This window comes from Trachinotus anak, unplaced genomic scaffold (genome assembly GCF_046630095.1).
Source record: "Trachinotus anak isolate AG129_WGS33_773 ecotype Australia unplaced genomic scaffold, CSIRO_AGI_Tana_v1 ptg000005l, whole genome shotgun sequence".
In the NCBI taxonomy this organism is placed as follows: domain Eukaryota; kingdom Metazoa; phylum Chordata; class Actinopteri; order Carangiformes; family Carangidae; genus Trachinotus; species Trachinotus anak.
The window spans coordinates 17,180,549-17,194,157 of NW_027273856.1; the positions used below are offsets into that span (position 1 = coordinate 17,180,549).

Below are 13,609 nucleotides of genomic sequence, written 5' to 3' on the forward strand. Positions count from 1 at the left end.
CTACTACTACTACTACTACTACTACTACTACTAATACTAATAATAATAATAATTAATTAAGCAGTAGTGTAAAATATATTTACTACTGCACTCATATATATGCTACTTTATAAATCTACTCCACTAAACTTCAGAGGTGAACACTGTACTTTTCCCTCGTGTTTATTTATTAGTCACTTATAGTTGCTAGTTACGTTATTACATAAATATGTATGATGAGCCTACAGTGCGTTACATAGATTAAACTACCAATGTAAAGTAGTCACATTTACAGTGCATCAACCAGCTACAACAGTAAAATGGTACTTGTGCACTGATGCATTTCTATTAAAAATATTATAATATAATAAACAATAATACATCTTTTTAAAGGGCATTTTGTCTACATCCACTTTGGTACATTTTGTAGATAGGGCCACCTTATATCGGAGCAATATAGTGATGTTGTACAGGTCATTTTTATTCTTAATACTTTCAATAATAAATATACATTTTTAGTTGCGGAACATAAATTAGGATAGTAACTTTTCAACTCAAATGTTGTATGATAAATGATCATATGTGGCAAAAACACACGTTATATATCTGAAAACAAACCATTTTGCCATTGCAGGTGTTATGATATTATTTTGAAGGCCAAACGGCAGGGTTCCGGTCGTGCTCCGCCTCTGTGTGTTTAACTTGACGCAGCTCTTCCCTCTTTCTTCGCAGCAGGTTTCTGTCTTTATTGCACGCTATCGCCCAACCGAGCAGGAGCAGTCTTTCTGCTTTTGAATGGAAAACTTCTCTGACTGGTGGGACGGAGTGTTTCGGCTAAACAGGCCAAAATGGTCCATTAATGGACCTTCAGCTGTGGGTTTAACTTAATTGCTACAACAGGCGCATAATTGCGCAGAAAAACCGGGAGCCAACGCCTACATGAGGCAATTTAAACAGGCCCATTTATAGTGAACCTACAACTACTGTTGCCATCACCACTACTACTACTACTACTAATAATAATAATAATAATAAAAATAATAATAGTAATGTGAAGTTTAAGTACATGCACTTTACAAATAGGCCTATTTAATGTTAACAAATATTAACATTTTGGTTCACTGTGTCTGTGCATGTAGATGACTTTTGATGTAAGTTATCAACAAAGAGAATTATTAATTTCCAGTGACCAAAATATATTATGTTTCTAAGTATCGTCTACATAGAAGTATAGTCTATATATTTGCAGTATCTGAGTGTATCTGAGGCAGATGGTCTCTATAGCAATTGCAGCGTCAGGCTTTCTGCAGTACATTTGTCACCATTAGATCCACTGAGGCCTGCACACTCCACACACTCCACCATGGTTTGCTTTGCAGCACCCCCCCTGTGTGTGACAGGCTGTGACGGCCAGTCGATGTAAGGAGAGAGCACACTCACTGTTACTATGGAAACAAGTAAACTGTGCAAAGGGCAGTGGGAAGAAGAAGAAGAAGAGAAGAAGTAGAGTTGGGTGCATGGACACAAAGGCCATCAGGAGTATGCACATAAACACAAAGCGTGTTTAGGAGTTGGATTTACTTCTTTGTGTCGGCCGAGGAGAACTGATGGTGAGTTCAATACCACAGGAGTGTGTTGTACAGTGCTGAGCAGTAGTGTCCTGTTCACACACACAGTGTAACGCTGCAGCTTTAAGTGTGTGTGTGTCAGGTTGGACTGTTGCCACTTTCACTGTGGAATTGTTATGAGTTTTTCCAAACTCTTTATTTACAAGATACAGCATTAAAGCCGGAGATGCTTTGTTTATTAGGTAGTGGAGAGAAACATTATCATCATCTGGCATTATTTATAAGACTTTATCCATTTTAAATCTGATAAAAAATGCAGTGTTGTATTTTAGGAGGCTAAACATGAGCCTTGGTACTTACTACTACTACTACTTACTGCAAATACTCAGGCAGATGCTGTAAAGTGGCAAAGCCCTGTTGTAAACAATGGTGGAAAATGTTAGTAACATGCTGCAAAAATGTACATAAAAAGAATCAAACACAAGATTGAAGTTTCATTTCTGTGTATTTTGGCACATCACCTGTATCCAGCTTTTACCCAGAGATGCCACATGCACCGAGGTCACCTGCAAGCTGTGCCAAGATGGAGACAAAACTGAGCGCCTGGACTCCTCTGAACCACCCTGTGGCAAACAGCAAGGTCGGATCAGCTCATCTCCCCTGGAACCTTTTACTAAATAAATATTATGTTGTATGTGATGACACAGGTGATAAGACATTATTTATTAAGTGAGATACATTCATAAGTTAATACATTTTTTGGAGGTAACTTTAATTACATCCCATCATACAGTATCACTACCATCAGATGAAAACCTTCCAGACAATTATACTGCTAGCCATGCATTTTGACTTGTTTTATTCCTAACAATGCAGTTTGGTGTTATTTTTAACTTTCTAATCGTCTCCTCCCCCTCAGGTGTTTGAAGAGAGACGAAGCCTTCTGGCAAAGTGGGTAAGTTTAAATCACATGACTAGAAATACCCTAAATGCACTGATGGGTCTTTGCTTGTACAGTGGAGACAATGTGAATCCAACTCAATAAAACCGAAGCGGTGCACGTGACAGACTGATGTCATCAGTTCGACAGGTGGTCTGACAGGCAGAGGAGGGCAGTGCTGCAGGACTTCATACTGAGCTGCTCACAGGAGCAGCTGAGGTTCCTCAGCGTCAGTGTGAGCAGACAGCTCCCCCTGCAGGCTGCAGACTTCACCTGCCTGCTGCCCAGAGCCCTCTGCCTCTACCTCTTCTCCTTCCTGGACCCCCGCAGCCTCTGTCGATGTGCACAGGTACACAAACTGAACATAGTATTGACCTGGAGGGTTGTTCACCTGACGATCACTTAGCCAGCTGAGAATCCTGGCTTGAAGAATAAAAATTCTGGCCCCTTCTTTTTTTCCGCCACCCGTGGGCAGGTGAGCTGGCACTGGAAGAGCATCGTGGAGCTGGACCAGCTGTGGACGCCCAAGTGTCTGAGGCTCGGCTGGTGCATCAGTTTCTCCCCTGCACCATTTGAGCAGGGTGTCTGGAAGAGACACTACATCCAGTCTGTGGAGGAGGTAAGACTCACCCTGCTGCAGGTCAGGAAATCAGATCCACAATAAACCCAAACATTATTTGATTCTCATTATTAAATTTTCAGATTAACAGTACTGTGGCTCTTGCTAAGAACAATGCAGTGATAAAAATGTTTATGCAAAATCTTTTGCACACCTCCAGACTACCTCGTCCCCGAAGCAGTTTGGGATCCCAGATGTAGCAGCGATCAGCAGTAGACATGAAGATCTGTTAGATCCAGCCTTCCCCAGCGAGGAGCGTCCAGGGTCCACTGCGCAGCGAGTGGGAAGCAGCAGGACTGGATTAATAAAAGAGAAGCAGCCGACGGCTCTGCCTCCATGGAGAGATTCAGACAGACATCCCACAGACACAAGACGCTTTAACTACCTGGACAACCTGGACCCCACCGAACAAGCCCTGAGAGCGTAAGACCAACTAAGACTTACTAAACTCTGTCCACTTACTGAATTGATGAAGTGTATTATAGAGATAGGATGTACTGGAGGGAACATCAGGATCCAGTTCTGGAGAATTAAATGTTTGAAACTGTAATTTGGAGATACAGAAACAAATTGGAATAAAAGAAAAAGAGAGTTATTGTCAATACACAATGTATCAGATGTCAAAAAGAAACGTCAGACAAAGTTCACACTACTACACTAATGTCAGTGTCATTTTGACCGTGCATTTTTACATTTGCTCCCTTGATTATTTTAAAACATTGTTCAGATTTATAACATGTGAAGCTCAAATAATCAGTCAAATAATGAAAGATTTTGATCGTGTGCTAACAATCTTTAAGCTCATACATCCAACCATGCATTTCTGAAATGTAAATCTTTCTTGAAAGTGCTATATATGTTGAAACTAGAAGGACACTCAGAGAGCACGGACCTCCACCAAGGCCAGTATCATAACAACATACACCAGACTTCAGAGGAAAAAAAATCTAATTCATAGCAAATGATCTGGATCTGCTCCAAAATTTAACGGGTTCTTCCCTGGTCCATGCTCAATCCCACCACCGTGTTCAGTACTTTTTGCCTAATCCTGCTGACAAACAAACAAAAACCGAACCAACAAGCAGGTTCCAGGGCGTTGCATTCCTGCTAGTAAAAAAGAGACAGTTAAAGTGCAAAGAAAAAATGAAGATATAACTGATAAATTTAATCGCTGATATGTCACATTCCTTTGCAAATGAATGCAAATCCACTGAAGTGTTCGCCTTGATGTCACACCTGCTCACTGACTCATTTGTCTCTCTGCAGGCAAATGAAAACCACAGCTAACACCTGCCGCAGCAACACACCGAAGCCGGGCGACGGGAGCAGGAAAACGCTGTCTGAGGCGAATTACAAACTCCGCAAAGCCAAATCTCTGGTAAAACCACGCTCCATTCATCATCGCCGCCATAACCCCACTGTGACTGTGACCTCCTTGTCTGAATCAAAGAGAGGGGATAAACGAGGAAGGTTCTCTGGGGACTGTGCAACCAGCAGGCATCATGCATTATGGAGCAGCGTTTACACAGAAATGCATGTTAATGATGAGCGGCTCAGAGAGGGAGGTGACGGGGGGGGAAACCAAATTATGCTGATGACGGGGTTTGAGGAAGTGGGGGAGGAAAGGGTGAGATAGAGGACACAGTGGCATTTAATATTCAGGCTGTGGTGGAACCATCATACATGTATTTTAATCCCCGTATGTAGTATATTTTTATTTTTCTGAACACACGGTTATCAAGGTAACCTCAGTTCTCTGAGAACCTTTCTCCTCCTCCTCCTTCAGATGTTCCTCAGCTCCAACTGTACACCCCAACATCCTCCTCATCGTCCTTCTCCTCCTCATCATCATCAGGCCCAAGCTCGACCTCAATGGGCATCTCGCAGTAACGACTACCCCATCACCAAGGAGACCGCCAAGAGCCTGCTGCGCCTGGCCCAGTGGAACGCTGGGATCCGTCCGGGGCCGGTGAGGTCGGCGGTTCCCCAGCTGAGTGTGGAGGCACTGAGGGCGTCCCAGCGCTCACATCGCAGCTCCCCCAGTAAGTAAACCACTGCTCCTTCACTCCTCTGGGCTGAATATGATGTAACCACACAGCAAGAAACATTCAGGGCAAGTTGTAGGTAAAAAAAATGACTGATTCTGCAAGAAAGTCACAGACTGAATGCAGTTTGTGACCCTATTATAAATGTTGTTTTACTATTTGTCTTTAAGATTTAGATTTGATTCAGTTATTACATTAGAAAATAAATTTCAGTGGTTTTCTTTCACTAATGAATGTCCATAAGACGAACTGTTAGCGGTAAGAAAAGGCAGAAAATTTTAGTGTACTCTTGTGTTGTCTTACTTCAAAATTAAAGGTATGTAGCTCTATTTTACTCAAAAATATTTAATCACAGCAACATTACAACATTTTTTCCAGTAGTCGGTGTAATTTGACCACACACCAGTCTCGGTGTTATTTCAGAGGTTGAGTTTTTCTGATGTATTGTGTTCACTGGTTTAACTACTACTTTGTTGGAGACCTGATGTATAAAGTGTAAATCATTATCCATCCCAGGTACACCACTGTTTGAGGTTCAGCCGTGGCTTGTGCCTGCTTCACACCGACAATGATGACGAGTGAAGCATATCGTCCCCATCAGGAGAACATCAGAACTACAGGATCATTCTCAGTTTCTTTGCAGGCTATTGCATAAAGAGAAGAGACAGGCAATTATGAAGAATATTTTATATTTACATCATTATTGTAACATTGTGAGACTGACTCAAGGTCTCAATTGTTTCAAACTTTAAGAAAATTTAACATTTGGAATAAAAAGCCATTGAAAGAAGAAGAAATATTTTAGTTTTTTTAAGGAAACTGTATTTTGCTGCTATAAATAGTTTTAGTGGCCTCATAGTTAAATTACAACTGCACCTCTGAAATCTTAACAACTCTCTTCAATAATGGTATCTGACATTTTGAGGGGCAATTTGAAAGCTTTCTCTGCCACTGACTGTGGTTTTTGGCCATGAGTGGATGGTGGTGATTGCCATCATTGTCTTTATAATACATGAGGGTATCATACTCCCTCTGAGCATCTTCAGGGCAGATTGGAGGCAACATTTACTCTGTATTGGAAAGTGATCAGATGGGCCGGGCCAGCTGGGTTAGCATGCTAACTTCAGTAGAAGAAAAGATGTGATAAAGACAAGTGTTAACATTGGTGTTGCTTTCCAATGAGTAAAGGAAAAGGTTTGATGCTGAATTCATAAAGTTTCTTCTAGACTGGTGAGTAAACAGCTGTTAATGCTAATGTTAGCTATGTAGCAATAGCAAAACTTACAAATAGCTCCTTTAAACACATGACAGTGCTTGTTTTTACTAACGTTTTTACAGATGTTGATTTCTTAAGCGCTATGGAGGAATGTTTTGATGATGGGGCCTTAGGTTTTGTTTGTATCCTGTCTACACCCACAATGTCGCCCATATGCCAGAGTCCTCCTGATGGAAATACGCCAAGAAAAGAAGCTCTGTGACATTGAATATTAACATAATTTTGTTTAGAAGTTAACTCCAGAGGGTACCTTCAAGTTTTAGAATAAATAAACGATGAACATCAGGTGTACAACGTACCACTCTACTAGCTGTGTACCACATACTGTAAATATGAGGGCCAATGGAAACATAGTCTGTATAAGAAATGTACCACCTTTATTATCCAATCCACACATCCCATTCAGAATGCAATACAAAGCCAAAGCAATTTATATAAACAGTGAGTCTTAACTCCAAAATTATTAAACAGTAACTGTCAGTTTAAGACAAAAAAAAAAAAGATTTTGTCTCAGTATTCAAAACAACATCTTGCATTCAACACACAGTAGCATATCCTGGGAAAAGAGGGAAGCTTTGTGTACATCAATCATGACAGAGGATGTGATTTTCATTTTTAAAAAAACCACTTCAGTCAGATATGAAATATCAGTATCATACGTACACCTCACTTTAAGTCTCATCCATGTAAAGTTCTAGTTTACTTATTGCATATAAAACATTGCATCCAAAATATGGCTCACACACACACATATATATATTACTAAATAAAAGAGAATGAAAAATAAACAAGACTTAAATGAATAGTAGATACCTGACATGTTAATTTAATATTAATTAACTGAATGTTGACATGTTAATCAAAGGACAGGAGTGTGTATGGTACAGTGTGCAGTATGTGTGGTTTATGAAATAATATGAAAGTAAATCTATGTTGTGGATGAAACATAAAAATCTCTATTATTTGTCAGCTTATGCTCTGTCTTCAAGGCAATGTTGTGCTCCATGATAAGACACAGACATTTCTATGTTGTAAGATCACAGGGGTGATGATAGTGTGGTGCAAGTCATAGAGTGATTAATGGTAAAATTGAAGAAGTCTGCTCTGGAAAAGTAGATTTTACAACAATTCTACCAAAAACAAAAATGTGTCTTAACAACTTATCTGGATGTTTATGAGTTGCATCCTTCAAAACAAACTTCATGAAGATTACACAAAACGTGAACCAGGGTTTAACTGGACACAACGTACAAAACCATCACGGATGAGGAGATTGTCCGACCATGTGAGCAGGTGAGTTGTAGCAGGTCAGGAGGAGGAACTGAGAACAATCAGGAATGTCTGTGGTGTAATATTAGTAAGATGAGCTATGATATCAGGAATACGCAGTCAAATGGGTCATCTGTGATAAGTGACAATGATCAGACACAGAGCAGGTTGAACGCTCAAGTCTCTAGCGTCATTCCTCCTAACAGTCTAATTTAAGGCAAAAGTTTGAGGTGTACATTATTTTAAACTGTTAGTTTTCAGGTTATGAAATGATCCGAGATGTGGTTTGACGTAAAGAAGACAATTAACAGAGTTTACAAGGGCTTAGCAAACTCACAAATGTTGCTTTAAACATGTCAAACAGTATCAAAATTCATATAAAAATCAACCTGGCCACATTTGTCTCTCCAGTGGAGACGAGGAGAATTTTTTCCTTTAACCCCTTTGTAAAAACATCCAGAGAGTTAAACTGATTTTAAAAAAGAGAACTAAAACCTTTAAGGAAAGAGATAAAAAAAATCTTTTTAAAAACTTGTTCACTGAAGAAGTATATATCATTTATTTAGGGTGAATTTTTTGGGCCTTTCGTCTTAGGAAAACTGATTTTCTGTTTAATACAAAAGCCACAAAAAAGTCACTTAAAACATAGCAAAACAACACAACTATCATTCAGAGCATCACCACAAAACAGTTAAATAAAACATTTGGTTGGTTGATTTGATTTTGTGATTCATTATCACGACATTTTCAATCAGCAAGAACCTCGAAGTTAAAGCAAACTTTGACAAACTTGATCTCACTGAATGTGCAAAGTATGTTTTTACGTTCACAGTGGATTTATTTTTATCAGATGCACAAGGCTGGAGTTTGAAAAGAGCAACGACAAAATACAACAGTTGACTATAAAAAAAAAAAGAGAAAAAAAACACAAACACCCAAATGCTTTTACTGGTTCAACAAACCAATCAATCCCTTACCTGCTTTCAGTATTTAGCCCTTCACTGCAACAGAATGTCCACTAAACATTGATTGATTTCATATTGTCATTACATCTCATACTCTGTAAATCAAGTGAAAACACAGGATGATATAACGTCACTTATTTTAATGCATGTTGATTTTTGTGTGTGATATAAACGTGAACCTATGTCAGAATTTAATTTCACTGTCTCAAAAAAAAAAAAAAATATTTTGAATCAAAAAAGTTGAATTTGACTAAAATCTAATTCCATTGTCAAACAAAAGATTGACGAGATTTGCTTAAGGACATTTTTATGCTTCCTTGCAAAGCTCAGTTATAGTATAAGGCTGACAAATCCATCATTTGTGCTTCGACAGCTGTTAACAGTAGAGGCAATTCATGTGATGCTTTTTTTTTTTGCAAAGTACAAGGTACATGTTCTGCAGGTTTCAATAACTTGGAGGGAATGACTATGCAAATACACACAAGTATTAACATCGAGTCTTTTAAATAATGTAAACATATACATCTTATTTGAGGTCAGAGCATTGATCCTCTTCATATCTATTTATATATTTTTTTTAAAAAAAGAGCAAATATTACTGGAGCATCGTCCGGATGTTCTTCGGAGTGGACTCGTCATTCAGGTGTTTTGTGGTGAATCTAAAGAGACATAAATAATAAACAGTGCATTAGGAGGCCAACAGCACCACTGCTGTGTATAACAGCATTTAAACAGAGGGAAGTGTAACCTACTTGAGGGCGTTCAGGAGGCCTTCTACTTTGTCTGCTGGCTGGTCCTTCAGGACCTTTATGCAGCCTTTCATCTGAGAGGAAATGAACAGAGTCGGAATCAGAGCTGAAGATCTTCAGAGCTGCATCACACAACAGATTCGTGACGGTCTGAAGCGCTGCTGTTACATGATCTGTGCAGCTTCAGTCAGGTGTGTGTGTGTGTATGTGTGTGTGTGTGTGTGTCTTACGTCTATCTTGGAGGACTTGTTGAAGGCGCCGTTGGGGTGGACGTGGTCATACAGAATGATGACCCCGACCATGACCCTCATGCAGAACAAGAGCGTGTCCTCGCTGCTGAAACGACTCGAATACTCCCTGGAAACAGAGAGAGAGAGAGAGAGAGAGAGAGAAAGAGAGAAAGAGAGAAAGAGAGAAAGAGAGAGAGAGAGAGAGAGAGAGAGAGAGGGGAACAGGATTAGACATGAAAAACATATGGAAATGAAAAAATAAAAAATAAAAATTATAGCCTGAAAACCAGACGAAAACCAGAGCGAGCTCATGTTTATTTGCTCTCTCAGATGGGTCTGACTCACTGCCGTCCCCCGTTTAGGCAGATTTTGATCCGTTTTGACAGGTTGGACCAACACAAACATTTATCTATAACGGGGCAGGTTTGATACAATTACTGACAGAGGAGCACTGCTGAGGCATTTTCTTTAATGACCAAGATGGCTGCCACTGATGTGGAGAGATGTGTAGAATCCGTTATCACGGCAGTATAACGACACTGACAGTGTTTGTTGAAAACAAAGATGTGTTTTCCGCAGGACCAACAGGTTAAAGTTTAATTTACCGGCTGGTGCTGTTGGTCACTTGTTGCTCTGATTGGTTGGAGGTTGACCAAATTGTGTCCAGAGGCACTTTGGTCTGTGACCTCTGATGATGTCCCTTGGAAATCGAAACTGAACCGAGAGGACGTGTGAACTGACCTGGTGATGTCCGACTAAAAGGTTTAGACCAACATGTGAATAAACTGAGATCAATTTTTTAAAATCATCAATTCAGAAAATTCCACTTGCTTTTCATCTACAAACTGCTGAGCTATATCCTTTTTCCACCAAAATTAGGGAGTGCAAAATGCAAATTGGTGAAACAGATCTGTCACCGCAGGTGTTTCTGGTTTAACAGCACTGTGCTGGACAGGTGACAGGTCTGTTTACAGTCTCTGTGATCTGAAAGATGTAACAGCAGGAAAAGGGGTGAAAATTAGCAGGTTCGAGCTGCAGCCGATAAATACAGAGACATTTACCCGGGTGTGAACGCTGATTTTACCCTTTTCTATTGTCGACAAAAGCCAGATGTTAGTGGGTCTTGGTGGGTTTTTTGACCAGTGAAAAAAGGCCTCAAGAAGCCTAAAGAGTGTGTTTGTGTGTGTGTGTGTGTGTGTGTGTGTGTAGCAAGTGTTGTAACTCACGGTGTCTCCAGCATGACTTTACAGACACTGGCCATGGTACTGAGACAGTCGGTTGTGTTCTCCAGTGGAAGAGTCTTGTTCTACAGAACAAACAAACCAGACGTTATTACCCATCACTTTAATGTCTTTAAACATAAGTCATTAAAAACATTAGATACAGTCCTGAAATCATCATGATCTGACAAAAACAGTAAAACAGTGTAGATCTGTGTATGACTGTCAATCATTTTTAAAGTTACAGCAGTTGTCAACAGTGTTTTTCATTTATATTTTGATATTAGTTCATGCATTAAAGTGTCTGTTTCAGAGCTGCAGCATTAAGACAATGAATGCAACAAATATTAGTTTCACCAAAATTACATTTTTATGACAGAGAAGCTGAATTAGAGCAATGGACAAAACATCTAATGTACAGCAGAACTTCAAACTACAGGGTTAATGGGCGTTATTCTCACCTCTGTCACAAAGTTTGTGGTGGCGTTGCTGAGTGTTTTCAGCATGGGTGTAGCCTCAGCGTAGAACAGAGACATCCTGTTGGCCATCTCGTTGTTGACTTCACTCTCAATGTCCAACTTCAGGCACAGAAACAAAACGACACGGATGAAATAGAGGTGTCAGTGTGTGAGGGTTCATTTTGTTTTTCCATTTTCAAATGCAGAAGAATCAGTTTTATATTCACTGAAGAGAGGCAGCGTCCCCACACTGCTGGAGGGATAATAGTTTTAATATTATGGTATCTCGCAGCTTTTTGACAATGGTCGAGACCTAACTACCTAATCTATGCGTGTTGCATGTAAGCCTTTATGTCTGGTATGCTACTGATATCATGGTTACTCCACCCAAGGTTATTTTTTTGTTCTTTTTTCTCTCTCTTCCCTCTTGCTTATTTTGTTTTGCATGCTTGTTTTACTGTGTTTGATACTTCTGGCAGATGAGAGTATTCTTTTCTTGTCTGTTTGTTTAGCTGTCTTTAAAGCTCTACAGAGCTCTATTTAAGAATCTTTTGTCTCTCAATTTATATAATCATCTAAACGGATGCTATGTGTTTGGTCTGTGCACTTGTTCTAATGTCAAAAATCATAAATATTCAAAAAATATATATATTATGGTACCTGCAAATGTGATCGGTTTGGCCTATTTGCGGTTTCTGATGTGACATAACAGACACATCAAAACACAGTGAACAGTTTTCTTGTGTCACTTTAAAGCCAATTCCTAGACAGAGAAAGCTCTGCAGGTACTAAACATAGAAATATCAAAGCCTGATGTTAGATATAAATATGAGGATCTGAGAAGCCCAGGAACAAGACGGATGTCACCCCAGTGCTGTTGTTGATCTCAGCTAATATAACTCATCTATATGTTATTTTGGGCAACTCACATTCATGTTGTTTATTCGGTTTCGACTGATGGTTCTTCTGTAGTAGCTGAAGTCGTTCTGAATGGCAGGAATTCTCATCTGGAGGGAAACGAGAAACACATTGAACTTCCAGAGCTGAATTAACAGAACCAACACATCAGTTCATACAAGTACACAGTAATATGCACTATGAAGTAATGTGAAGTAACACGGGAGGAGTGACTGAGACTGTGTGTGTTACTGAGATCAGTGTTCCCAGCAAACCTTGAGCTCATCGAAGCGCAGGGTGAAGTGGAGGATCTCTGCAAACTGTTTGGCCAGTGCCTGCTCCCTCTCCAGGTGCTGCGTGGGCGTGAAGGGCGGACACGTCAGGGACTCCAATAAACTCTGCAGAGCCTCCTCTGCAGACAAACACACACACACACACACACACACACACACACATCAGTGCAAACCCTGACAAACTTTTCCAGCTCAGAATTTATTCATATAGTCACATTTTATGAAGAAGAGAAGCAAAGAATTTTCTAGTGAAAATATGTTGCTACAGCACACGACTTTAGTTTTTAAATTACAAGACAATTTTTCATTGAACATTTTCTATAGTGGGGATTAGTTAAGCTAACAGTTTCACTGACAGTTTTACTCCTCAGAAACTTAACTGTTCAACATTGATTTTAGGTGCAGTATATCAGAGTCCTGCAGTGGGGCAGGAACCCACAGGTAATGTGCAACAGGTAAAAAATATTTTTACAAGAAGTGGGAGCTGACTGAGGGAGGTTGCACATCTAAATGGGATGGTTCATTACACAAAATTAGAGATTTGATCAGATTTGATTGAAAGACAGTTGAGGTTAATGGGCTGGTTTTAGGTACCAAGCTTTGTGGGTGTGGGTTTGCAAAACTGGACCCGTGCAGGACTGCAACTATATCATACACTTTGCACACTTTGCAAATATTTTAATAGTTTCAAATTACAATTTTAATTATTGATTTTTCTTTTAGCATTTTTAAAATCAAGGATTACTTATTTAAAGACAACCTGAGTGAAAGAAGTCAAAACTTTCAAAATAAGACGAGGCATACGGCACTATTTTACCAGTATTTGGCCAGGACTCAATAAGATAAAAAATGTTTTACTATAACATAACCTGTTCAAATCAGATCATCCTGCCACTGAAAATACAGAAAGATGAGACAAGACATCGCTGCTGGGACCACACCTAGTCTCAGAGAGAAACTGTAGAACTTCTTGAGTTTGATGACGAGCGGGCAGACGGAGTTCCAGGCTCGCTCCTGCAGCATGAGGTCGTTGGGGTTTTGAATGGCCTGAAATGAAGAAACAACAGCAGGACAACATCAGAAAAAAAATCCATGATTAGT

At 39.7% G+C, this 13,609-nt stretch overlaps 2 protein-coding genes across 3 annotated transcripts in view; one reads left to right on the top strand and one right to left on the bottom strand.

Moving 5' to 3' along the window:
- The first annotated feature begins 1,447 nt into the window (after positions 1–1,447).
- Positions 1,448–5,948, top strand: fbxo16 (F-box protein 16). The gene is made up of 9 exons (XM_071478635.1): positions 1,448–1,589; positions 2,079–2,187; positions 2,467–2,502; positions 2,630–2,836; positions 2,963–3,127; positions 3,267–3,529; positions 4,373–4,484; positions 4,893–5,148; positions 5,668–5,948. Exons 2-9 carry the CDS (start codon positions 2,092–2,094, stop codon positions 5,721–5,723), a joined length of 1,191 nt encoding a protein of 396 aa, XP_071334736.1. The 5' UTR covers positions 1,448–1,589; positions 2,079–2,091; the 3' UTR covers positions 5,724–5,948.
- Positions 5,949–6,781: 833 nt separating this feature from the next.
- The window catches only part of fam49a (family with sequence similarity 49 member A), a 36,154-nt gene continuing 29,326 nt past the window's right edge, over positions 6,782–13,609 (bottom strand). For both annotated transcript variants that reach the window (XM_071478637.1, XM_071478636.1), the window contains 8 exons: positions 13,450–13,555; positions 12,491–12,627; positions 12,248–12,325; positions 11,322–11,438; positions 10,867–10,946; positions 9,641–9,767; positions 9,414–9,484; positions 6,782–9,320 (listed from right to left, as the gene is read on the bottom strand). In XM_071478637.1, coding sequence (XP_071334738.1) covers positions 9,257–9,320; positions 9,414–9,484; positions 9,641–9,767; positions 10,867–10,946; positions 11,322–11,438; positions 12,248–12,325; positions 12,491–12,627; positions 13,450–13,555 — 780 coding nt within the window. In that variant the 3' untranslated portion in view covers positions 6,782–9,256. The remainder of the gene's footprint in view (positions 9,321–9,413; positions 9,485–9,640; positions 9,768–10,866; positions 10,947–11,321; positions 11,439–12,247; positions 12,326–12,490; positions 12,628–13,449; positions 13,556–13,609) is intronic.

What these genes read in the sequence shown, in the direction of transcription:
- fbxo16 (XM_071478635.1), top strand. Translation starts at nt 2,092, where the DNA reads ATGCCACATGCACCGAGGTCACCTGCAAGCTGTGCCAAGATGGAGACA. An exon ending in GCCTCTGTCGATGTGCACAG is followed by an intron (nt 2,837 to 2,962) that starts GTACACAAACTG and finishes ACCCGTGGGCAG; the next exon opens with GTGAGCTGGCACTGGAAGAG. An exon ending in ACCGAACAAGCCCTGAGAGC is followed by an intron (nt 3,530 to 4,372) that starts GTAAGACCAACT and finishes GTCTCTCTGCAG; the next exon opens with GCAAATGAAAACCACAGCTA.